Source organism: Procambarus clarkii, chromosome 85 (assembly GCF_040958095.1).
Source record: "Procambarus clarkii isolate CNS0578487 chromosome 85, FALCON_Pclarkii_2.0, whole genome shotgun sequence".
In the NCBI taxonomy this organism is placed as follows: domain Eukaryota; kingdom Metazoa; phylum Arthropoda; class Malacostraca; order Decapoda; family Cambaridae; genus Procambarus; species Procambarus clarkii.
The window spans coordinates 21,656,585-21,680,635 of NC_091234.1; the positions used below are offsets into that span (position 1 = coordinate 21,656,585).

General features: G+C 55.4%; 3 protein-coding genes across 11 annotated transcripts in view; 2 read left to right on the forward strand and 1 right to left on the reverse strand.

Moving 5' to 3' along the window:
* Positions 1 to 24,051, forward strand: part of LOC123746665 (regulator of G-protein signaling 7) — a 390,003-nt gene that overhangs the window by 124,405 nt on the left and 241,547 nt on the right. For all 9 annotated transcript variants that reach the window (XM_069316820.1, XM_069316816.1, XM_069316824.1 and 6 more), the window contains one exon: positions 18,943 to 18,988. The gene's annotated coding sequence lies outside the window, so the exon portion shown is untranslated. The remainder of the gene's footprint in view (positions 1 to 18,942; positions 18,989 to 24,051) is intronic.
* LOC123746663 (ribosome-binding protein 1-like) lies at positions 491 to 4,634 on the reverse strand. Its single transcript, XM_069316900.1, has 2 exons — positions 4,564 to 4,634; positions 491 to 1,601 (listed from the first exon to the last, which is right to left on the reverse strand). The coding sequence occupies exons 1-2, from the start codon at positions 4,632 to 4,634 to the stop codon at positions 491 to 493; spliced, it is 1,182 nt and encodes a 393-aa protein (XP_069173001.1).
* Positions 4,655 to 13,383, forward strand: LOC123746664 (uncharacterized). Its single transcript, XM_069316901.1, has 2 exons — positions 4,655 to 4,711; positions 12,925 to 13,383. The coding sequence occupies exons 1-2, from the start codon at positions 4,655 to 4,657 to the stop codon at positions 13,381 to 13,383; spliced, it is 516 nt and encodes a 171-aa protein (XP_069173002.1).

The window sequence follows — 24,051 nt, forward strand, 5'->3', positions numbered from 1 at the left end:
AGGTGTGTGTGTGTGAGAGGTTCAGGTGTGTGTGTGTGTGAGAGGTTCAGGTGTGTGTGTGTGTGAGAGGTTCAGGTGTGTGTGTGTGAGAGGTTCAGATGTGTGGGAGAGAGAGGTTCAGGTGTGTGGGAGAGAGCTTCAGGTGAGGGGGAGAGCTTCAGGTGTGTAATGACCCTGTCTCACCCCACGCTATCCTTCAACTATCATCATCCGCTAACTTTGTCATAACTGTCATATCAAATTATTAAATTCAAGTTGTGCTCACAAACCACCATTAATACGAGCAATTCAAACACATTAGTTGGCTCCCAGGAGCGGTGATTTAGCGGCAAGTGCGCTTACCCTCTTGGGTGAGGTCATTACTAACCCGCAACCCGTCACTGTAATTATATGACGGGTCATCACTATATTTTACTTCTTACAAGACCGTTGTAATATCTTAGTTGGGCTCTTGAAGTTATGTACTTTACCGGCTTGACAGTTTTTAGCCTTACTTGGTTGACGCTGCTCTGCCTGGTTGACGCTGCCCCGCTCCGCCTGGTTGACGCTGCCCCGCTCCGCCTGGTTGACGCTGCCCCCGCTCCGCCTGTTTGACGCTGCCCTCGCTCCGCCTGGTTGACGCTACCCCCGCTCCGCCTGGTTGACGCTGCCCCCGCTCCGCCTGGTTGACGCTGCCCCGCTCCGCCTGGTTGACGCTGCCCCCGCTCCGCCTGGTTGACGCTGCCCCCGCTCCGCCTGGTTGACGCTGCCCCCGCTCCGCCTGGTTGACGCTGCCCCGCTCCGCCTGGTTGACGCTGCCCCGCTCCGCCTGGTTGACGCTGCCCCCGCTCCGCCTGGTTGACGCTGCCCCCGCTCCGCCTGGTTGACGCTGCCCCCGCTCCGCCTGGTTGACGCTGCCCCGCTCCGCCTGGTTGACGCTGCCCCCGCTCCGCCTGGTTGACGCTGCTCCAGCTGGTTGACGCTGCCCCGCTTCGCCTGGTTGATGCTGCCCCGCTCCGCCTGGTTGACGCTGCCCCACTCTGCCTGGTTGACGCTGCCCCCGCTCCGCCTGGTTGACGCTGCCCCGCTCCGCCTGGTTGACGCTGCCCCGCTCCGCCTGGTTGACGCTGCCCCCGCTCCGCCTGGTTGACGCTGCCCCCGCTCCGCCTGGTTGACCCTGCCCCGCTCTGCCTGGTTGATGCTGCCCCCGCTCCGCCTGGTTGACGCTGCCCCGCTCCGCCTGGTTGACGCTGCCCCCGCTCCGCCTGGTTGACGCTGCTCCGCCTGGTTTATGCTGCCCCCGCTCCGCCTGGTTGACGCTGCCCCCGCTCCGCCTGGTTGACGCTGCCCCCGCTCCGCCTGGTTGACGCTGCCCCCGCTCCGCCTGGTTGACCCTGCCCCGCTCTGCCTGGTTGACGCTGCCCCGCTCCGCCTGGTTGACGCTGCCCCGCTCCGCCTGGTTGACGCTGCCCCCGCTCCGCCTGGTTGACGCTGCTCCGCCTGGTTTATGCTGCCCCCGCTCCGCCTGGTTGACGCTGCCCCCGCTCCGCCTGGTTGACGCTGCCCCGCTCTGCCTGGTTGACGCTGCCCCGCCTGGTTGACGCTGCCCCGCCTGGTTGACGCTGCTCCACCTGACTGGACTTGTAATTAAGTGGTTTAAGATGTTTCGAGGAGCGACACCAACAAAGCCGAAGATTAGGCCAGGTAGTGGAGAGTCCGGTGAGGGGCAGCGAGCCGCCCACCACCACTCCAGCCTCGAACCTGCACCATACACGTCCCGGGCTGCACCATACGCTCACTCACCACCATAACATACTACCGTTGTAACACCCAGGACCCCCCTCCCCTTAGAGTTCACACCCAGGGAAGCCTTCTCCAAGAGGTCAGCCCAGATGACCTCCGGTTTATCTTGTATATTGACTAATAATTCCTGGGTTAGTCTTAGTCAGCATAGTTTCAAGTATGTAATATTTCATGCAAGGAAATTAGACTCCAGATTCTTATGTGTAAACATCCCTGGATCTCCCCCTTTTGGCCAGGTCAGAGGTCAGTCACACACGTAATTAATAACTCCTCTCTTGAAGAGTGTAGGGTGAATGTCAAACAAGCTTATTGAAATATTTCTTGAGTGTTTGTACACTCTTGGTGGGTAGCAACAGCAGATCTCCCCCTCCCCCCTGTGGGGGTTGTATATAGAGGTCCTCTAGGGACTTAGGGAAGGCAGAGTGCGGTACACCGGGATCGAGAGCGGGTCTGTGAAGAACATCTCAGCCAGGGAGAGACAGAGGTCTTAAGGTAATGTGTGTGATCTCTGAGTTTTTGTTCCATGTCCAAATTTCTTAAATTTTTGCCAGTGTTAGAGTAGGATTTATAAGTGGTGATTGACATAATTTTGTTCTCAATAAAACTCATGTTAAATTTCCCGTCTGTGTCAATTGTTGAATCCTCTTAGCCTTTTGGATATAGTGGCTGACAACCGTCCCATAATTAATGACAGTTATAGAAAGTACTCTCCTAGTCAAGCAATGTTTCTTGCCTCGTTGCTTGATATAGTTTCAATGGTCAAAGGCAGATGGTGGCAGTGTATTTAATCCTTGTGTTAGCATTTCCTTATTGGCAGTGTACCTTTGGTTCCGGTGTAACCATCATATGTCAGCTCATAACAGTGTTACCAAGTGCAACCAATGGGGAAGTGTTACTCAGGATAAGTAGTGTTTACATTAGTAACCATTTTTTATGTTCCATTATAGTGGTACATTATGGCGGTGTTACAATTGGAGGTGTTACACCGTAAACTATTCACATGTACCGGTGGGAGCCGGTCGGCCGAGCGGACAGCACGCTGGACTTGTGATCCTTTGGTCCCGGGTTCGATCCCGGGCGCCGGCGAGAAACAATGGGCAGAGTTTCTTTCACCTTATGCCACTGTTACCTAGCAGTAAAATAGGTACCTGGGTGTTAGTCAGCTGTCACGGGCTGCTTCCTGGGGGTGGAGGCCTGGTCGAGGACCGGGCCGCGGGGACACTAAAGCCCCGAAATCATCTCAAGATAACCTCAAGATAAGATGAATGCAGAGGTTCAAGTAAGTTTATTGAGACCACAAGACACCATACCTGAGGCTTTCTCTGAGGTAGATAATCCCCAGCGCTGCGCCATAATCTCCCTTTAAGGAATAATTAACCACAGAAGGTGATTGTAGTGCTTTAAGAACAAAAATCCTCCCTTGTGGAGTGGAAATATCTGGCGATTTAAGTGCTTCTGGTATTTCACTCTCTTGAGGTTATCTTGAGATGATTTCGGGGCTTTTAGTGTCCCCGCGGCCCGGTCCTCGACCAGGCCTCCACCCCCAGGAAGCAGCCCGTGACAGCTGACTAACACCCAGGTACCTATTTTACTGCTAGGTAACAGGGGCATTCAGGGTGAAAGAAACTATGTCCAATGTTTCTCGCCGGCGCCTGGGATCGAATCCAGGACCACAGGATCACAAGTCCAGCGTGCTGTCCGCTCGGCCGACCGGCTCCCTTCCAAACTCTTACTCCATACTACACTAAGCGCTCGTAATTACCTAAGTGTAGTTACAGGATGAGAGCTACGCTCGTGGTGTCCCGTCTTCCCAGCACTCTTTGTCATATAACGCTCGTGCTACTGGTACTGTGTTTCTTTGTAAACGTGACGTTCCAGGAGTCGGGGACCAGGAGCCGAGTGCATGGCCATGTTGGCAATTTCGCTTTAAAGATGTGTTGGTAAAGCACTATTCTGACCTAAGAAGACATGGCGTGTTTTACACACGGGAGTAATCCCTGTGGTTGTGTTGAGACCATTGTCTCCTCTGATACAAATCTTCCAGTTGAAGAGTTAAGCTGAGATTTGTATAACTAACCCAAATGTTAGATGAGTTGTGTGTTTATGTGGTGCCAATAACCGTATTGCATCAGTTGATAAATTAGTTATTGTCAATAATTTTGGGGGTAAAATGTGCAGGGAGGAGAGTGGTGGATGTATGTGGTGTTTGGCCTTGCTGGGGCGCCATATTTTGAGCCAGTGATGGATCATAAGCCGCTCGTCCTCATGTTTCTTGTAGATAATCTCCACCCACAACAGTTAAGGAAGACGTGACAATTCACCTTCACTGGAGTATGGCGCCAAGGAAAGTCATTGCGCATTACCTTACCCACTTCCACTATCTCGAGTCAACGTTTCGACACCAGGCGATCTGCAAGACAACGTCGACGTTAGTTGGCACATCCGGAGCGGCGTCCTCACTGCCACGGCAGATCTTTATCGTCAACCACTTTGTCAGCGTCGCTGCTCGGGGAGGTGCGCCCAACATGACGACACCGCTCTAACCAGCTCTCCCACACTCGTCAAGGCTCCAGCAGCTCCTGGAAATTGCCTAACAGCCACTCTTGACGAGTCTCTTGTGTGTAGAGTGCTCTTGCTCGTGCCAGCGAGGCGCGTCAGGCGCTGGCTCATCTGCTCCGCGGTCTTCAGCTCACAAACAATGGTCTTCAAGTGTATGATGAGCCGGCATCATGCACGGTCCAGCCCGTGACACGTCTCAAGCCTTATTATGGCGGTAAATACCAGACACGGATCACGTCTGTGTATATTATCTGCTGTTGTAAGCTCTCAACACCCACACGCTCGCTGGCCATGTATATGCATACATATGGCCATGTATAGGATGATTCTGAATATATTTTTAGCAGAGAAAGTGGCTTCCAGTAAACAAGTAAAGCGAGGGCGTGGGCCGTGGGCTGTCCCTGGCGTGGACGAGGGCGTCCCTTTCCAGGGACGTGGGCCAGGGAAAAGGTAAGGCTCCCCCGTGTCGGCCAGGGACGTGGGCCGCACTCGGGCCACACTCTACAACCCTACAAGGACCGCCGCTTGAAAATTGCATCCGCATTTTCTCGAGTTTGGTTTTACCGCTTTTTTTCCCCGTCGTCCCTTCAATACCCGTCACCCCCCCCCCCAACTCCCCACGCCCCTCCCCACGCCCCTCCCCTGCCAGCCATCCCCCTCCCCCCCAACCACACCCTGCGCCCCCCCCCCCCGGACCAGTGCAGCCAGTCTTCGCACAAGGAAAGGTGAAATGGTGGTTGTGAGACGGGTCGTCTGGCTATGCTTTGATAATTAGTGGCCATTGGTATTTGTCCTACACCACCCTGTGGAGTGTGTCCTTCCTGGTGTGTGTGTGTGTGGCCCCACCTTGTGTGTGTGTGGGCCAACCCCTGAGGACGGCCGTCCTCGGGGGTGGTCGTCCTCGGGGGTGGTCGTCCTCGGGGTGGCCGCCCTCTGGGGTGGCCGCCCTCGGGGTGGCCTGCTGGTAGGGAGCCGTGTTCGGGGCGGGCCACTGCCGCCCGGATGTTGCCTCTACCGTGTTTACGATGCTTAGAGATCGTGGGAAATGTTATGAAAATAAACCTCTGAACTGTGCTGGTGTAGCACGGGCGAGGTGTGGCCGAGCGGCCTGGGTGTGGGGCAGCTGGGAGGTGTGGCCGAGCGGCCGGGGTGTGGAGCAGCTGGGAGGTGTGGCCGAGCGGCCTGGGTGTGGGGCAGCTGGGAGGTGTGGCCGAGCGGCCGGGGTGTGGAGCAGCTGGGAGGTGTGGCAGAGCGGCCTGGGTGTGGCGCAGCTGGGAGGTGTGGCCGAGCGGCCTGGGTGTGGAGCAGCTGGGAGGTGTGGCAGAGCGGCCTGGGTGTGGCGCAGCTGGGAGGTGTGGCCGAGCGGCCGGGGTGTGGAGCAGCTGGGAGGTGTGGCAGAGCGGCCTGGGTGTGGCGCAGCTGGGAGGTGTGGCCGAGCGGCCGGGGTGTGGAGCAGCTGGGAGGTGTGGCAGAGCGGCCAGGGTGTGGGGCAGCTGGGAGGTGTGGCAGAGCGGCCTGGGTGTGGAGCAGCTGGGAGGTGTGGCAGAGCGGCCTGGGTGTGGAGTAGCTGGGAGGTGTGGCAGAGCGGCCAGGGTGTGGAGCAGCTGGGAGGTGTGGCAGAGCGGCCAGGGTGTGGAGCAGCTGGGAGGTGTGGCAGAGCGGCCAGGGTGTGGAGCAGCTGGGAGGTGTGGCAGAGCGGCCTGGGTGTGGAGCAGCTGGGAGGTGTGGCAGAGCGGCCTGGGTGTGGAGCAGCTGGGAGGTGTGGCAGAGCGGCCTGGGTGTGGAGCAGCTGGGAGGTGTGGCAGGGCGGCCAGGGTGTGGAGCAGCTGGGAGGTGTGGCAGAGCGGCCTGGGTGTGGAGCAGCTGGGAGGTGTGGCAGAGCGGCCTGGGTGTGGAGCAGCTGGGAGGTGTGGCAGGGCGGCCAGGGTGTGGAGCAGCTGGGAGGTGTGGCAGAGCGGCCAGGGTGTGGAGCAGCTGGGAGGTGTGGCAGAGCGGCCTGGGTGTGGAGCAGCTGGGAGGTGTGGCAGAGCGGCCTGGGTGTGGCGCAGCTGAGAGGTGTGGCAGAGCGGCCTGGGTGTGGCGCAGCTGAGAGGTGTGGCCGAGCGGCCTGGGTGTGGAGCAGCTGAGAGGTGTGGCAGAGCGGCCAGGGTGTGGGGCAGCTGGGAGGTGTGGCAGAGCGGCCTGGGTGTGGAGCAGCTGGGAGGTGTGGCAGAGCGGCCTGGGTGTGGCGCAGCTGGGAGGTGTGGCAGAGCGGCCAGGGTGTGGAGCAGCTGGGAGGTGTGGCAGAGCGGCCAGGGTGTGGAGCAGCTGGGAGGTGTGGCAGAGCGGCCTGGGTGTGGAGCAGCTGGGAGGTGTGGCAGAGCGGCCTGGGTGTGGAGCAGCTGGGAGGTGTGGCAGAGCGGCCAGGGTGTGGAGCAGCTGGGAGGTGTGGCAGAGCGGCCTGGGTGTGGAGCAGCTGGGAGGTGTGGCAGAGCGGCCAGGGTGTGGAGCAGCTGGGAGGTGTGGCAGAGCGGCCTGGGTGTGGAGCAGCTGGGAGGTGTGGCAGAGCGGCCAGGGTGTGGAGCTGCTGGGAGATGTGGCAGAGCGGCCTGGGTGTGGAGCAGCTGGGAGGTGTGGCAGAGCGGCCAGGGTGTGGAGCAGCTGGGAGGTGTGGCAGAGCGGCCTGGGTGTGGAGCAGCTGGGAGGTGTGGCAGAGCGGCCAGGGTGTGGAGCAGCTGGGAGGTGTGGCAGAGCGGCCTGGGTGTGGAGCAGCTGGGAGGTGTGGCAGAGCGGCCTGGGTGTGGAGTAGCTGGGAGGTGTGGCAGAGCGGCCTGGGTGTGGAGCAGCTGGGAGGTGTGGCAGAGCGGCCTGGGTGTGGAGCAGCTGGGAGGTGTGGCAGAGCGGCCAGGGTGTGGCGCAGCTGGGAGGTGTGGCAGGGCGGCCTGGGTGTGGAGCAGCTGGGAGGTGTGGCAGAGCGGCCTGGGTGTGGAGCATCTGGGAGGTGTGGCAGAGCGGCCAGGGTGTGGCGCAGCTGGGAGGTGTGGCAGGGCGGCCTGGGTGTGGAGCAGCTGGGAGGTGTGGCAGAGCGGCCTGGGTGTGGAGCAGCTGGGAGGTGTGGCAGAGCGGCCTGGGTGTGGAGCAGCTGGGAGGTGTGGCAGAGCGGCCTGGGTGTGGGGCAGCTGGGAGGTGTGGCAGAGCGGCCAGGGTGTGGCAGGGCGGCATGGGTGTGGAGCAGCTGGGAGGTGTGGCAGAGCGGCCAGGGTGTGGAGCAGCTGGGAGGTGTGGCAGAGCGGCCAGGGTGTGGAGCAGCTGGGAGGTGTGGCAGAGCGGCCAGGGTGTGGAGCAGCTGGGAGGTGTGGCAGAGCGGCCTGGGTGTGGAGCAGCTGGGAGGTGTGGCAGAACGGCCTGGGTGTGGCGCAGCTGGGAGGTGTGGCAGAGCGGCCAGGGTGTGGAGCAGCTGGGAGGTGTGGCAGAGCGGCCTGGGTGTGGAGCAGCTGGGAGGTGTGGCAGAGCGGCCTGGGTGTGGCGCAGCTGGGAGGTGTGGCAGAGCGGCCTGGGTGTGGCGCAGCTGGGAGGTGTGGCAGAGCGGCCTGGGTGTGGCGCAGCTGGGAGGTGTGGCAGAGCGGCCTGGGTGTGGCGCAGCTGGGAGGTGTGGCAGAGCGGCCTGGGTGTGGAGCAGCTGGGAGGTGTGGCAGAGCGGCCAGGGTGTGGAGCAGCTGGGAGGTGTGGCAGAGCGGCCAGGGTGTGGGGCAGCTGGGAGGTGTGGCAGAGCGGCCAGGGTGTGGAGCAGCTGGGAGGTGTGGCAGGGCGGCCTGGGTGTAGGGTGGTGTGGTAGAGGCAGCGGCCGGGGTGTAGGGAGGTGTGGTAGAGGCAGCGGCCGGGGTGTAGGGAGGTGTGGTAGAGGCAGCGGCCGGGGTGTAGGGGGGTGTGGTAGAGGCAGCGGCTGGGGTGTAGGGAGGTGTGGTAGAGGCAGCGGCCGGGGTGTAGGGTGGTGTGGTAGAGGCAGCGGCCGGGGTGTAGGGAGGTGTGGTAGAGGCAGCGGCCGGGGTGTAGGGAGGTGTGGTAAAGGCAGCGGCCGGGGTGTAGGGGGGTGTGGTAGAGGCAGCGGCCGGGGTGTAGGGAGGTGTGGTAGAGGCAGCGGCCGGGGTGTAGGGTGGTGTGGTAGAGGCAGCGGCCGGGGTGTAGGGGGGTGTGGTAGAGGCAGCGGCCGGGGTGTAGGGAGGTGTGGTAGCGGCCGGGGTGTAGGGGGTGTGGTAGAGGCAGCGGCCGGGGTGTAGGGAGGTGTGGTAGCGGCCGGGGTGTAGGGGGTGTGGTAGAGGCAGCGGCCGGGGTGTAGGGAGGTGTGGTAGCGGCCGGGGTGTAGGGGGGTGTGGTAGAGGCAGCGGCCGGGGTGTAGGGAGGTGTGGTAGCGGCCGGGGTGTAGGGGGGTGTGGTAGAGGCAGCGGCCGGGGTGTAGGGAGGTGTGGTAGCGGCCGGGGTGTAGGGGGGTGTGGTAGAGGCAGCGGCCGGGGTGTACCAAAGGGTTACACAGCCTGGTAACAACAGGAGCGGCGCGAGTCTCTCTCCTGATCAGCTTTAAGAGTAGATTTGCGTCTCCTCCTCCCCCCCCCATCTCCCCTGACCTGCCCTCTCCTGCCTTCCCCAGGCTGGTTATGGCCCACGAGGACAGCCTGGTGGGGACAGCCTGGTGGGGACAGCCTGGTGGGGACAGCCTGGTGGGGACAGCCTGGTGGAGACAGCCTGGTGGAGACAGCCTGGTGGGGACAGCCTGGTGGAGACAGCCTGGTGGGGACAGCCTGGTGGGGACAGCCTGGTGGAGACAGCCTGGTGGGGACAGCCTGGTGGAGACAGCCTGGTGGGGACAGCCTGGTGGAGACAGCCTGGTGGGGACAGCCTGGTGGAGACAGCCTGGTGGAGACAGCCTGGTGGGGACAGCCTGGTGGAGACAGCCTGGTGGGGACAGCCTGGTGGGGACAGCCTGGTGGAGACAGCCTGGTGGAGACAGCCTGGTGGGGACAGCCTGGTGGAGACAGCCTGGTGGAGACAGCCTGGTGGGGACAGCCTGGTGGAGACAGCCTGGTGGGGACAGCCTGGTGGGGACAGCCTGGTGGAGACAGCCTGGTGGGGACAGCCTGGTGAGGGAGGTGTCTCTGGAACCCGCCAACGTGACTCTGCTCTCCACAGCAGCCACGGAATGTCGCCTGATCTTAGCGTTACCTTCTCCACCTCATAATAGTGCCATCGGCAAGGCTGCATTCCTCTCTTGGACTTTCTTACAAGAAACTCGGCGGAAACCTGGAGTAGGTTGTAAGAGACCTACTCCCCAAGCCCGGCCTACGGTCAGGCTCGACGTATGGGAGCTTGGTCCACCAGGCTGTTGCTTGGAGTGGCCCACAGGCCCACATTCCCACCACAGCCTGGTTGGTCAGGCACTCCTAGCAGGAACATGTCTGATTTTATCTTGAACAAGTTTACTTTTATATCTGCAATATTTCTAATCTTTACTGGGAGGGTATTCACGAAGCAGTTACGCAAGCACTTACGAACCTAGGGCCAGATTCACGAAGCAGTTATGCAAGCACTTACGAACATGTACATCTTTCCTCAATCTTTGACGGCTTTGGTTACATTTATTAAACAGTTTACAAGCATGAAAACTTGTCAATCAACTGTTGTTATTGTTATAAACAGCCTCCTGGTGCTTCCCAGCTCATTAACTGTTTAATAATTGTAAACAAAGCCGCCAAAGATTGAGAAAAGATGGACAGGTTCGTAAGTACTTGCGTAACTGCTTAGTGAATCTGACCCCAGATGTTCATAGTGTGTTCATAGTAGAACATAGATGTTCATAGATGTTCATAGATGTTCTCTGATTGTAAATATGCACTTGTACTCTTCATTGGATCTGTGCTCTACCTTCTAACATAACTTTCACTCCAGTATGTTATTTTTTCTGTGGAAATTTGGGACCTGGTCCTCCAGTATCTTCCATGTGTGTATTGTGTGATAACTCTCTTGTCTGCTTTACAAAGAGTCCATTTTAATTAAGAGCTTTGAGACGATCCCAATAATTTAGGTGCTTTATCTCGTCTATGCGTGCCGTATATGTTGTCTGTATCTCCTCTATTTCAGCAATCTCTCCTGCTGTGAAGGGGAGGGGAGTACTGAGCAGTATGGGGGAACACATCCCTGAAAACACAAACCGAAACTGTCTCTATTTTCCGCTTGTTACAACTTGTAATAAAGTTGCTACATCTTGGCTTAACGTGTTTATGACGTATTAGAACGTTGTTACAACTTGCTATATTGGTTGTTATAACTGGTTAGGTGGTGTTAAAACTTGTTCGAACGTTGTACCAACGTTGTAGTTTCGGTGTGTGTTTGGCGGGAAGTGACTTGAAGAGCATGAGCGTTGTGGTGGCATCCCTGGATTTGGAATTTTTCATAATTCATATTCTCATTATCCTGGCTGATGCTGTGTTTATGTTGTTATACCTCGCTTAGCGTTAGGTCATCTTCTATGCCAGAAACTTAGCGTAATCTCTCACATGTTTTATGACGGCTTCACACGCACCAGTACATGCACACACATTAAGGGGCCTCGTAGGCTGGTGGATAGCGCGCGGGACTCGTAATTCTGTGGCGCGGGTTCGATTCCCGCACGAGGCAGAAACAAATGGGCAAAGTTTCTTTCACCCTATGCCCCTGTTACCTAGCAGTAAAATAGGTACCTGGGAGTTAGTCAGCTGTCACGGGCTGCTTCCTGTGGGTGGAGGCCTGGTCGAGGACCGGGCCGCGGACACTAAAGCCCCGAAATCATCTCAAGATAACCTCAAGATAACCCTTTGGACATCAAAGCTAAAGCGAGAGACAATCCTTAGGTAGCCTACCAAACAAGTCCAAGAACATAAGGGCACCATTTACGAGTAAAGAACCAGTAGAACTTAACCTCAAGTCACTAGTCGACAGACGAGCCATGAGAGCCATGATTCTTAAGAACAAAATTCAGAGAAATTGATTGGATAAAGAATTGTGTCGTAGTGAATATAAGGACTAATAAGTGAAGCGGAGGAGAGATGCATTACAAAGGTTAGAATGTCCAGCCGAATAGGCTTGGAACACAGTTGATTAAAAACTGAGCTGGAGCTCAACTACTACAAGCATAATTGAATATAATTGCATAAGAATACAAGAGAGAATCTAGTCGGAGCGACGCCCTCTTGTCTGTGGAGAGCTGGCGGGGTACAGCGCCTGCCTGGCCTGGTGACCCCATCACACGACGGAAAGTTGTTCTCCCAAGAGCCAGGCACCACCCCTGGTTACCCTGGGGGCTGGCACTCAGGGCTACTGTCCTTCCCAGAGACAGGCACCACCCCTGGTTACCGTGGGGGCTGGCACTCAGGGCTACCGTCCTCCCCAGAGACAGGCACCACCCCTGGTTACCGTGGGGGCTGGCACTCAGGGCTACCGTCCTCCCCAGAGACAGGCACCACCCCTGGTTACCCTGGGGGCTGGCACTCAGGGCTACCGTCCTCCCCAGAGACAGGCACCACCCCTGGTTACCGTGAGGGCTGGCACTCAGGGCTACCGTCCTCCCCAGAGACAGGCACCACCCCTGGTTACCCTGGGGGCTGGCACTCAGGGCTACTGTCCTTCCCAGAGACAGGCACCACCCCTGGTTACCGTGGGGGCTGGCACTCAGGGCTACTGTCCTTCCCAGAGACAGGCACCACCCCTGGTTACGGTGGGGGCTGGCACTCAGGGCTACTGTCCTTCCCAGAGACAGGCACCACCCCTGGTTACCGTGGGGGCTGGCACTCAGGGCTACCGTCCTTCCCAGAGACAGGCACCACCCCTGGTTACCGTGGGGGCTGGCACTCAGGGCTACCGTCCTCCCCAGAGACAGGCACCACCCCTGGTTACCGTGGGGGCTGGCACTCAGGGCTACCGTCCTCCCCAGAGACAGGCACCACCCCTGGTTACCGTGGGGGCTGGCACTCAGGGCTACCGTCCTCCCCAGAGACAGGCACCACCCCTGGTTACCGTGGGGGCTGGCACTCAGGGCTACCGTCCTTCCCAGAGACAGGCACCACCCCTGGTTACCCTGGGGGCTGGCACTCAGGGCTACCGTCCTTCCCAGAGACAGGCACCACCCCTGGTTACCGTGGGGGCTGGCACTCAGGGCTACTGTCCTTCCCAGAGACAGGCACCACCCCTGGTTACCGTGGGGGCTGGCACTCAGGGCTACCGTCCTCCCCAGAGCCAGGCACCACCCCTGGTTACCCTGGGGGCTGACACTCAGGGCTACTGTCCTTCCCAGAGACAGGCACCACCCCTGGTTACCCTGGGGGCTGGCACTCAGGGCTACTGTCCTTCCCAGAGACAGGCACCACCCCTGGTTACCCTGGGGGCTGGCACTCAGGGCTACTGTCCTTCCCAGAGACAGGCACCACCCCTGGTTACCGTGGGGGCTGGCACTCAGGGCTACTGAGTGCCAGGGCTACCACCCGTGTTCATAATATCATTCGGAATGATAAATGATTTGTGTAAATTAACCAAAATAATAACTTAGACATTGCAGAGTAAACATTGGTGCATGCGAAGCACCTGCTACTTAAACCTACACTAGACTCGTGCAAGCCTAATCTGAACGACTCGTACAAGTCTGATCTGAACGACTCGTACAAGTCTGATCTGAACGACTCGTACAAGTCTGATCTGAACGACTCGTACAAGTCTGATCTGAACGACTCGTACAAGTCTGATCTGAACGACTCGTACAAGTCTGATCTGAACGACTCGTACAAGTCTGATCTGAACGACTCGTACAAGTCTGATCTGAACGACTCGTACAAGTCTGATCTGAACGACTCGTACAAGTCTGATCTGAACGACTCGTACAAGTCTGATCTGAACGACTCGTACAAGTCTGATCTGAACGACTCGTACAAGTCTGATCTGAACGACTCGTACAAGTCTGATCTGAACGACTCGTACAAGTCTGATCTGAACGACTCGTACAAGTCTGATCTGAACGTGAATGTTGACCAGACCACACACTAGAAGGTGAAGGGACGACGACGTTTCGGTCCGTCCTGGACCATTTTCAAGACGATTGTGACTTGAAAATGCTTCACAATCCTGAACGTGAATCATTCCATACAATCTCTCTTACAAATCTATAACCCTATTTCCAAACTAGTATTTACAATATTTTGTTTCAGATTCTAACTTTATGCAATTTGTAGTCACTGTTTTATGTTGCTATATTTAGCACCAGATTCATATCCGCTCTTGTTAAATCTAACATTTGTAGCGGTAATACATGGGTAAATACTGGTTCGGTAATATGGTTGTTGATTTGGGGAACCAATTACCTCGTAATAGAAGTGGGGTCCCTTGATTGTTTCAAGCGTAGGTTAGACTTGTATATGAATGAGATTGGGTGGGTATAAATAGTAGCTGCCTCGGGCCAATAGGCCTTATGAAGACAATGGATTTGAGAATGGTCCAGGACGGACCGAAACGTCGTCGTCCCTTCACCTTCTAGTGTGTGGTCTGGTCAATATACTTTAGCCACGTTATTGTGACTCCTCGCCTGCATAGGCCTTATGAAGTTACCTTTATTCTTATGGACATTCATAATACATTCTTATGTATTATGAATAAAGTTACTTTGATTCTCACCTCTTGGTGAGGCGACCACGATGGGACTCCATCCCAGCCAGTCCCACAGGAACCACTTCAAGCAGCACCCCGGGGGCCTCGTAGCCTGGTGGATAGCGCGCAGGACTCGTAATTCTGTGGCGCGGGTTCGATTCCCGCACGAGGCAGAAACAATGGGGCAAAGTTTCTTTCACCCTGAATGCCCCTGTTACCTAGCAGTAAATAGGTACCTGGGAGTTAGTCAGCTGTCACGGGCTGCTTCCTAGGGGTGGAGGCCTGGTCGAGGACCGGGCCGCGGGGACACTAAAGCCCCGAAATCATCTCAAAATAACCAAGATAACCTGACCCCGAGGAGAAGTGGAGTAGATTGGGAAGTTCATACGATGGCCCCTTGTTCGGCCGGCGAACCTCTCCTCCCAACCCGTTCTCGCTCTTTCGTATAGTCAATATTGACTTATTAAATACGTGCATATGTGACATACTAAACATACTAGTTTACCTTGAAAAGCTTCATAGAAAACACCGACCTTACCTAACCTTCTTAGTATGTTAAGATAAGAATCTTATTGCTTCGTAATTACAATTATTACTTAACCTATACCTATAATAGGTTAAGTAATAATTGTAATTACGAAGCAATAAGATGCTTATCTTAACATACTAAGAAGGTTAGGTAAGGTCGGTGTTTTCTATGAAGCTTTTCAAGGTAAACTAAAATATTCACAATAAATTAGTATGTCACATATGCACGTATTTAATAAGTCAATATTGACTATACGAAAGTGCAAGAACAAATTGGGCCCCAGAGCTGCTTTCCGACGCAGCTACGCAAATAGTCGTTACCTGTAGCTTCGCCCGAACACAGCTGCTTCCCACAGCAAATGTATAATTAAAAGATCTGTGTAATAGTTCAGCTGGAGGCTGAACCTGATCAACCAGGCTGTGACTCATACGTCAGGCTGCGAGCAGCCGCGTCCAACAGCCTGGTTGATCAGTCCGGCAACCAGGAGGCCTGGTCGACGACCGGGCCGCGGGGACGCTATGCCCCGGAAGCACCTCAAGGTAACCTCAAGGTAAGGTAAAGAGGATGTGACGCAAGTCATCACATCAAGAGAAGGGAGAACAGAAGCACAGGTCTTGTCAAAGAAAACATTTCATGGAATTATAAACACTATATGAAACATTTCTACATCTACATATAATCCTACATACATCCCTATACTTCCTCTACATGAAAGTATATAAATACGGTCAGCACGGCAAGTAAATATTGAATCTTTTAAGTGTGTGTCCGGGTGACCAACTTGGAGAAGCGAGTTTCATACTTAAAGTTCGTAAGTGCTTGCGTAACTGCTTCGTGAATCTGGCCCCTGTGCTTGCGTAACTGCTTCGTGAATCTGGCCCCTGTGCTTGCGTAACTGCTTCGTTAATCTGGCCCCTGTGCTTTCGTAACTGCTTCGTTAATCTGGCCCCTGTGCTTGCGTAACTGCTTCGTTAATCTGGCCCCTGTGCTTGCGTAACTGCTTCGTGAATCTGGCCCCCGGGACTGACTGGTCCTTACTGGTTACTAATACTACTCGTCTTTGAGAGTCAATAACTTCACGTGATCAATCAAACTGTCACCTCCAGTACATGAAATTAGTCATTAAATGTAATATTAAATAGGCAACAAAATTATACCGTTCTTCACCTCTGGATGTCGCTATAGACTTCTACCATCAAATTAATTTAAAAAATTAATATATTCTTCAATTATTATATATAGTCAGACACGAGAAAATAAATAAATGTCCATGTATAGAAAATGTCTCGGGAATAAGATGTAGATCTACCTGTTAAAGGTAATTGAAGGGCTATAGTATATATATATATATATATATATATATATATACTTATATACTATACTATATACTATATATGTTTAAGAGAAATGATCTAGATGATTTTCGGCTCTCAAGATGCATAAATGGTTGTTGAAACCTGTTGTTCTGCAGGAAGATGCACATGTGTTTCACTGACAACTGTGAATACCACATGTGATTTGAGACTAGGCTTAGGGCTCCCACTCCCCCCCCCCCCTCGTCACGTGATCCCTCTCCCCCCCCCCCATACACATCATAGTATCACTATCAAGTGCTCAGGTAAGCAGTTATCCACACATGTTCGCGGGACTCTTCACTCTCACGTTACACTGCTCACTCTCACGTCATTGTGCATCATATAGGCACCTCACTGGCTTCACTGTTGGAACAAGTTAGGGGAGAAGGTGGTGGAGGCCAAGACCGTCAGTAGTTTCAAAGCGTTATATGACAAAGAGTGCTGGGAAGACGGGACACCACGAGCGTAGCTCTCATCCAGTAACTTCACTTGGGTAATTACTGTCACTGCTTTTGTCACGTGGTTCGCGACCCAACGACCTGCCCTCACTGTCTGTCACTGGCCACAGGGTGACTTAGGCGCCAGGACTCCAACTTAGGGTAAGATGAACAGTGAGTTTCAAACGATACTCTCCAGGGGCCAGATTCACGAAGCAGTTACGCAAGCACTTACGAACCTGTCCATCTTTTCTCAATCTTTGGCGGCTTTGTTTACAATTATTAAACAGTTAATGAGCTCGGAAGCACCAGGAGGCTGTTTATAACAATAACAACAGTTGATTGGCAAGTTTTCATGCTTGTAAACTGTTTAATAAATGTAAACAAAGCCGTCAAAGGTTGAGGAAAGATGTACACGTTTGTAAGTGCTTGCGTAACTGCTTCGTGAATCTGGCCCCTGTGCTTGCGTAACTGCTTCGTGAATCTGGCCCCAGGTTCGTAAGTGCTTGCATAACTGCTTCGTGAATCTGGCCCCTGTGCTTGCGTAACTGCTTCGTTAATCTGGCCCCTGTGCTTGCGTAACTGCTTCGTGAATCTGGCCCCAGGTTCGTAAGTGCTTGCGTAACTGCTTCGTGAATCTGGCCCCAGGTTCGTAAGTGCTTGCGTAACTGCTTCGTTAATCTGGCCCCAGGTTCGTAAGTGCTTGCGTAACTGCTTCGTGAATCTGGCCCCTGTGCTTGCGTAACTGCTTCGTTAATCTGGCCCCTGTGCTTGCGTAACTGCTTCGTGAATCTGGCCCCAGGTTCGTAAGTGCTTGCGTAACTGCTTCGTGAATCTGGCCGCTGTAGTGGAGGACAGCCCCTCAAAAGTCGTAGGGAATCTTGGAGTTTAACTCCAAGAATCAAGAATAACGTTTAACTTGACTCAGCGGTCCCTGACCGTTATTATCTTTAGTTATCTTGAGATGATTTCGGGGCTTAGCGTCCCCGCGGCCCGGTCCTCAACCAGGCCTACTTTTAGAATACACAACCCCCAGGAAGCAGCCCGTAGCAGCTGTCTATGTCCCAGGTACCTATTTACTGCTAGGTGAACAGGGGAATCATGGTGAAAGAAACACTGGCCATTTGTTTCCACCGGGGGATTGAACCCGGAACCTTAGGACTACGAATCCCGAGCGCTGTCTACTGAGCCGTCAGGCCCTTTTTTCAACGTTTGTGTTTCACTATAATTTGTCGAATTCGACAATAAATGTTTGCCCAGAAGGTGACATAAGTGACTCGTAACGCGTCCCGTTGTTACGGGCGGCTTCGACGACCGGGCCGCGGGGACGCTAAGCCCCGGAAGCACCTCAAGGAAAGGTAGGCTCCTGGCTGCCTGACACAAGCAACAATCAACAATTCACTAAATTCTTGAAGGTAACCTTTACAACCACGACTCCGTCTTAAGTGTCGTCGGCCTGATTCCTGAGCCTCAACGACCGGGCCGCGGGGACGCTAAGCCCCGGAAGCACCTCAAGGTAACCTCAAGGTAACCTCAAGGTAGGCCTCCACGGCGACTTGTCGCCATGCAGCCTCCATACACAGTTTCAAATGTAGATATGACAGAGCCCAGTAGGCTCAGGAATCTGTACACCAGTTGACTGACGGTTGAGAGGCGGGACCAAAGAGCCAGAGCTCAACCCCCGCGAACACAACTAGGTGAGTACAACTAGGTGAGTACACTCTGGTGCCTGTCACGTGACCTCACATCATGTTTAAGATTCGCTATACCTGGAAGAAAAAGTTTGAAGTAGCACGGGCCATGGTGAGCCCGTACCTTACATCACTCCTTCAATTGGTTGAGTCATGATGCCTGCAGCCAATCAGGTGTCTATTCTTGATGCGGAGGATGACGCCCTTCGGAGCTGTCGTCTGCCGCTGCTGGCGCCAGTGTGGTGCTCCCTGTGGCGTCTGGCACCGACCGTTGGAAAACGGCACACTAGGCTGTCCTCTGAATTTGAATTTTTAAATTTATTTCAAACGGTAGGTCTAGTGTCTGATCTCAACTGAAACTAGAGGAGGAGGAGGCCTGGTCGCCGACTGGGCCGCGGGGACGCTAAGCCCCGGAAGCACCTCAAGGTAGATATACATTGTGCCATCTAACATGATTGAAAGTTGATTTGTATGACAGTTTGAAGTTGTTTTAAACGAACAGCGTCATAACAATGTGTATACTTCAGTCATGGCGCCTGATAGCTGAGTGGGCAGTGCTTCGGATTCATAGTCATGAGGTTCCGGGTTCGATCCCCGGTGGAGGCGGAGACAAATGTGCAAAAATGTCTCTCTCACCCTGATGCCCCTGTTACCTAGCAGTAAATAGGTACCTGGGACATAGCTGCTACTGGCTGCTTCCTGGGGATGTGTAACAAAAATGAGGCCTGGACGAGGACCGGGCCGCGGGGACGCTAAACCCCGCAATCATCTCAAGATAGCCTCAAGATGCTATCCCCTAGCCCAGCTCCTTCCTGGAGAACTGTAATTGATTTCTTAATATGTCTGTGTGTTGATTGATGATTGATAAAGATTAAGCCACCCAAGAGGTGGCACGGGCATGAATAGCCCGTAGTCTGTGTGTTCTAACTAGTCTTCATTTATATCCACAGATACCATGCGGCAGTTTCAACGACCTTACCACGTCAATGAAGATAGGTGAGTACCGTGAGTATCAGCGATGAGTCTCCCTCAGGCGTCAGCGGTCGCCACCGGCGGTAATGTAATTCTGTTCTCTGGGATGGAGGCGAGTGAAGAGTGATTAGTGAGGCAGGAAGAACAGCGACGATTAATGGCGCCTAATCCAGTTGGCAGATTGGGGTGAGGTTGGTCAGGTTATTTGTTGATAGCCTGGGGAGTAAGGGACAGGGAGGGGTTGTGGGACGGGGAGGGGTTGTGGGACGGGGCGGTGGGACAGGAGGGGGTGTAGTGACCATGTTGACCCAGGGTTACCACCAGAGGTCAGCACAACACATCAACTTGGGCAAGAAATCACAGCAATACAGGCGAGAGAGAGCAAGACCTCGCACACCAAACTTATAACTAGATAACAAGTTAACTTTCTCGTGTTCACGCTTCTACAAGGTGTTGTGTGGTTGTGTGGTGGTGGTGGTTGTGTGGTGGTGGTGGTTGTGTGGTGGTGGTGGTTGTGTGGTGGTGGTGGTTGTGTGGTGGTGGTGGTTGTGGTGGTGTTGTGTGGTTGTGTGGTGGTGGTGGTTGTGGTGGTGTTGGTTGTGTGGTGGTGGTGGTTGTGTGGTGGTGGTGGTGGTTGTGTGGTGGTGGTGGTTGTGTGGTGGTGGTGGTTGTGTGGTGTTGTGTGGTTGTGTGGTGGTGGTGGTTGTGGTGGTGTTGGTTGTGTGGTGGTGGTGGTTGTGTGGTGGTGGTGGTGGTTGTGTGGTGGTGGTGGTTGTGTGGTGGTGGTGGTTGTGTGGTGGTGGTGGTGGTTGTGTGGTGGTGGTGGTGGTTGTGTGGTGGTGGTGGTTGTGTGGTGGTGGTGGTGGTTGTGTGGTGGTGGTGGTGGTTGTGTGGTGGTGGTGGTTGTGTGGTGTGGTGGTGGTGGTTGTGTGGTGGTGGTGGTTGTGTGGTGGTGGTGGTTGTGTGGTGGTTGTGTGGTGGTGGTGGTTGTGTGGTGGTGGTGGTTGTGTTGTGTGGTGGTGGTGGTTGTGTGGTGGTGGTGGTGGTTGTGTGGTGGTGGTGGTGGTGGTGGTTGTGTGGTGGTGGTGGTGGTTGTGTGGTGGTGGTGGTTGTGTGGTGGTGGTGGTTGTGTTGTGTGGTGGTGGTGGTGGTTGTGTGGTGGTGGTGGTGGTTGTGTGGTGGTGGTGGTGGTTGTGTGGTGGTGGTGGTGGTTGTGTGGTGGTGGTGGTGGTTGTGTGGTGGTGGTTGTTGTGTGGTGGTGGTGGTTGTGTTGTGTGGTGGTGGTGGTTGTGTGGTGGTGGTTGTGTGGTGGTGGTTGTGTGGTGGTGGTTGTGTGGTGGTGGTGGTGGTTGTGTGGTGGTGGTGGTGGTTGTGTGGTGGTGGTGGTGGTTGTGTGGTGGTGGTGGTTGTGTGGTGGTGGTTGTTGTGTGGTGGTGGTGGTTGTGTTGTGTGGTGGTGGTGGTTGTGTGGTGGTGGTTGTGTGGTGGTGGTGGTGGTTGTGTGGTGGTGGTGGTTGTGTGGTGGTGGTGGTTGTGTTGTGTGGTGGTGGTGGTTGTGTGGTGGTGGTTGTGTGGTGGTGGTGGTGGTTGTGTGGTGGTGGTGGTGGTTGTGTGGTGGTGGTGGTGGTTGTGTGGTGGTGGTGGTGGTTGTGTGGTGGTGGTGGTTGTGTGGTGGTGGTGGTTGTTGTGTGGTGGTGGTGGTTGTGTGGTGGTGGTGGTTGTGTGGTGGTGGTGGTTGTGTGGTGGTGGTGGTTGTTGTGTGGTGGTGGTTGTGTGGTGGTGGTTGTGTGGTGGTGGTGGTGGTTGTGTGGTGGTGGTTGTGTTGTGTGGTGGTGGTGGTTGTGTGGTGGTGGTGGTGGTTGTTGTGTGGTGGTGGTTGTGTGGTGGTGGTGGTGGTGGTTGTGTGGTGGTGGTTGTGTTGTGTGGTGGTGGTGGTTGTGTGGTGGTTGTGTGGTGGTTGTGTGGTGGTGGTGGTGGTTGTGTGGTGGTGGTGGTGGTTGTGTGGTGGTGGTGGTGGTTGTGTGGTGGTTGTGTTGTGTTGTGGTGGTGGTTGTGTGGTGGTGGTGGTGGTGGTTGTGTGGTGGTGGTGGTGGTTGTGTGGTGGTGGTGGTGGTTGTGTGGTGGTGGTGGTTGTGTGGTGGTGGTGGTGGTTGTGTGGTGGTGGTGGTTGTGTTGTGTGGTGGTGGTTGTGTTGTGTGGTGGTGGTGGTTGCGTGGTTGTGGTGGTTGTGTGGTGGTGGTGGTTGTGTGGTGGTGGTGGTTGTGTGGTGGTGGTGGTTGTGTGGTGGTGGTGGTTGTTGTGTGGTGGTGGTGGTGGTTGTGTGGTGGTGGTTGTTGTGTGGTGGTGGTGGTTGTGTGGTGGTGGTTGTTGTGTGGTGGTGGTGGTGGTTGTGTGGTGGTGGTGGTTGTGTGGTGGTGGTGGTTGTGTGGTGGTGGTGGTGGTTGTGTGGTGGTGGTTGTGTGGTGGTGGTGGTGGTTGTGTGGTGGTGGTGGTTGTGTTGTGTGGTGGTGGTTGTGTTGTGTGGTGGTGGTGGTTGCGTGGTTGTGGTGGTTGTGTGGTGGTGGTGGTTGTGTGGTGGTGGTGGTTGTGTGGTGGTGGTGGTTGTGTGGTGGTGGTGGTTGTGTGGTGGTGGTGGTGGTTGTGTGGTGGTGGTGGTTGTGTGGTGGTGGTGGTTGTGTGGTGGTGGTGGTTGTGTGGTGGTTGTGTTGTGTGGTGGTGGTGGTTGTGTGGTGGTGGTGGTTGTGTTGTGTGGTGGTGGTGGTTGTGTTGTGTGGTGGTGGTGGTTGTGTGGTGGTGGTGGTTGTGTGGTGTGGTGGTGGTTGTGTTGTGGTGTGGTGGTGGTTGTGTGGTGGTGGTGGTTGTGTGGTGTGGTGGTGGTGGTTGTGTTGTGGTGGTGGTTGTGTTGTGGTGGTGGTTGTGTTGTGTGGTGGTGGTGGTGTGGTGGTGGTGGTTGTGTTGTGTGGTGGTGGTTGTGTTGTGTGGTGGTGGTTGTGTTGTGTGGTGGTGGTTGTGTGGTGGTGGTTGTGTTGTGTGGTGGTGGTGGTTTGGTGGTGGTGGTTGTGTTGTGTGGTGGTGGTTGTGTTGTGTGGTGGTGTGGTGGTGGTGGTTGTGTGGTGGTGGTTGTGTTGTGTGGTGGTGGTGGTTGTGTTGTGTGGTGGTGGTTGTGTTGTGTGGTGGTGGTGGTTGTGTGGTGGTGGTGGTGGTTGTGTGGTGGTGGTGGTTGTGTTGTGTGGTGGTGGTTGTGTGGTGGTGGTTGTTGTGTGGTGGTGGTGGTTGTGTTGTGTGGTGGTGGTGGTTGTGTTGTGTGGTGGTGGTTGTGTGGTGGTGGTTGTGTGGTGGTGGTGGTTGTGTGGTGGTGGTTGTGTGGTGGTGGTTGTGTGGTGGTGGTGGTGGTTGTGTGGTGGTGGTGGTGGTTGTGTGGTGGTGGTTGTGTTGTGTGGTGGTGGTTGTGTGGTGGTGGTGGTTGTGTGGTGGTGGTTGTGTGGTGTGGTGGTGGTGGTTGTGTTGTGGTGTGGTGGTGGTTGTGTGGTGGTGGTGGTTGTGTGGTGTGGTGGTGGTGGTTGTGGTGTGGTGGTGGTTGTGTTGTGGTGTGGTGTGGTTGTGTTGTGGTGTGGTGGTGGTTGTGGTGTGGTGTGGTGGTGGTTGTGTGGTGTGGTGGTGGTTGTGTTGTGGTGTGGTGGTGGTGGTTGTGTTGTGGTGTGGTGGTGGTTGTGTTGTGGTGTGGTGGTGGTTGTGTGGTGTGGTGGTGGTGGTTGTGTTGTGGTGTGGTGGTGGTTGTGTTGTGGTGTGGTGGTGGTTGTGTTGTGGTGTGGTGGTGGTTGTGTTGTGGTGTGGTGGTGGTGGTTGTGTTGTGGTGTGGTGGTGGTTGTGTTGTGGTGTGGTGGTGGTGGTTGTGTGGTGTGGTGGTGGTGGTTGTGTGGTGTGGTGGTGGTGGTTGTGTTGTGGTGTGGTGGTGGTGGTTGTGTGGTGTGGTGGTGGTGGTTGTGTTGTGGTGTGGTGGTGGTGGTTGTGTGGTGTGGTGGTGGTGATTGTGTGGTGGTGGTGGTGGTTGTGTTGTGTGGTGGTGGTTGTGTGGTGGTGGTGGTTGTGTTGTGGTGTGGTGGTGGTTGTTTTGTGGTGTGGTGGTGGTTGTGTGGTGTGGTGGTGGTGGTTGTGTTGTGGTGTGGTGGTGGTTGTGTTGTGGTGTGGTGGTGGTTGTGTGGTGTGGTGGTGGTGGTTGTGTGGTGGTTGTGGTTGTGTTGTGGTGTGGTGGTGGTTGTGTGGTGTGGTGGTGGTGGTTGTGTGGTGGTGGTGGTTGTGTTGTGTGGTGGTGGTGGTTGTGTGGTGGTGGTGGTTGTGTTGTGTGGTGGTGGTTGTGTGGTGGTGGTGGTTATGTGGTGGTGGTGGTTGTACTCTCCTAATACTCACCTAGTTGTGCTTGCGGGGGTTGACCTCTGGCTCTTTGGTCCCGCCTCTCAACCGTCAATCAACAGGTGTACAGGTTCCTGAGCCTATTGGGCTCTATCATATCTACACTTGAAACTGTGTATGGAATCAGCCTCCACCACATCACTGCCTAATGCATTCCACCTGTGGTGAATGCACCCAATGCATTCCACCATGGTTGTGTGGTGGTTGGGTGGTGGTGGTGGTGGTGGTGTGGTGGTTGTGTGGTGGAGGTGGTAACCACCACCACTGTGTAACCATGCTCGTGTCACTGCTACTGAACATTTCCAGCACTCCTTAGATAAACACCCCTGTGTCATGTGTCCCCGTTGTGTCACGTGTGTCCCCCCCCCTGTGTCCCCCCCCTGTGTCCCCCCTGTGTCCCCGCTGTGTCCCCGCTGTGTCACGTGTGTCCCCCCCTGTGTCACGTGTGTCCCCGCTGTGTCACGTGTGTCCCCCCCCTGTGTCCCCCCTGTGTCCCCCCTGTGTCCCCGCTGTGTCCCCGCTGTGTCACGTGTGTCCCCCCCTGTGTCACGTGTGTCCCCGCTGTGTCACGTGTGTCCCCCCCTGTGTCCCCCCCCTGTGTCCCCCCCCTGTGTCCCCCCCCTGTGTCCCCCCCCTGTGTCCCCCACTGTGTCACCAGCAAGAACGATGATAAAGGAG

What these genes read in the sequence shown, in the direction of transcription:
- LOC123746663 (XM_069316900.1), bottom strand. Translation starts at nt 4,634, where the DNA reads ATGGCCAGCGAGCGTGTGGGTGTTGAGAGCTTACAACAGCAGATAATA. An exon ending in ACAGACGTGATCCGTGTCTG is followed by an intron (nt 1,602 to 4,563) that starts GTATTTACCGCC and finishes CAGGTGGAGCAG; the next exon opens with CGTCAACCAGGCGGGGCAGC.
- LOC123746664 (XM_069316901.1), top strand. Translation starts at nt 4,655, where the DNA reads ATGTATAGGATGATTCTGAATATATTTTTAGCAGAGAAAGTGGCTTCC. An exon ending in AAGTGGCTTCCAGTAAACAA is followed by an intron (nt 4,712 to 12,924) that starts GTAAAGCGAGGG and finishes GTGCATGCGAAG; the next exon opens with CACCTGCTACTTAAACCTAC.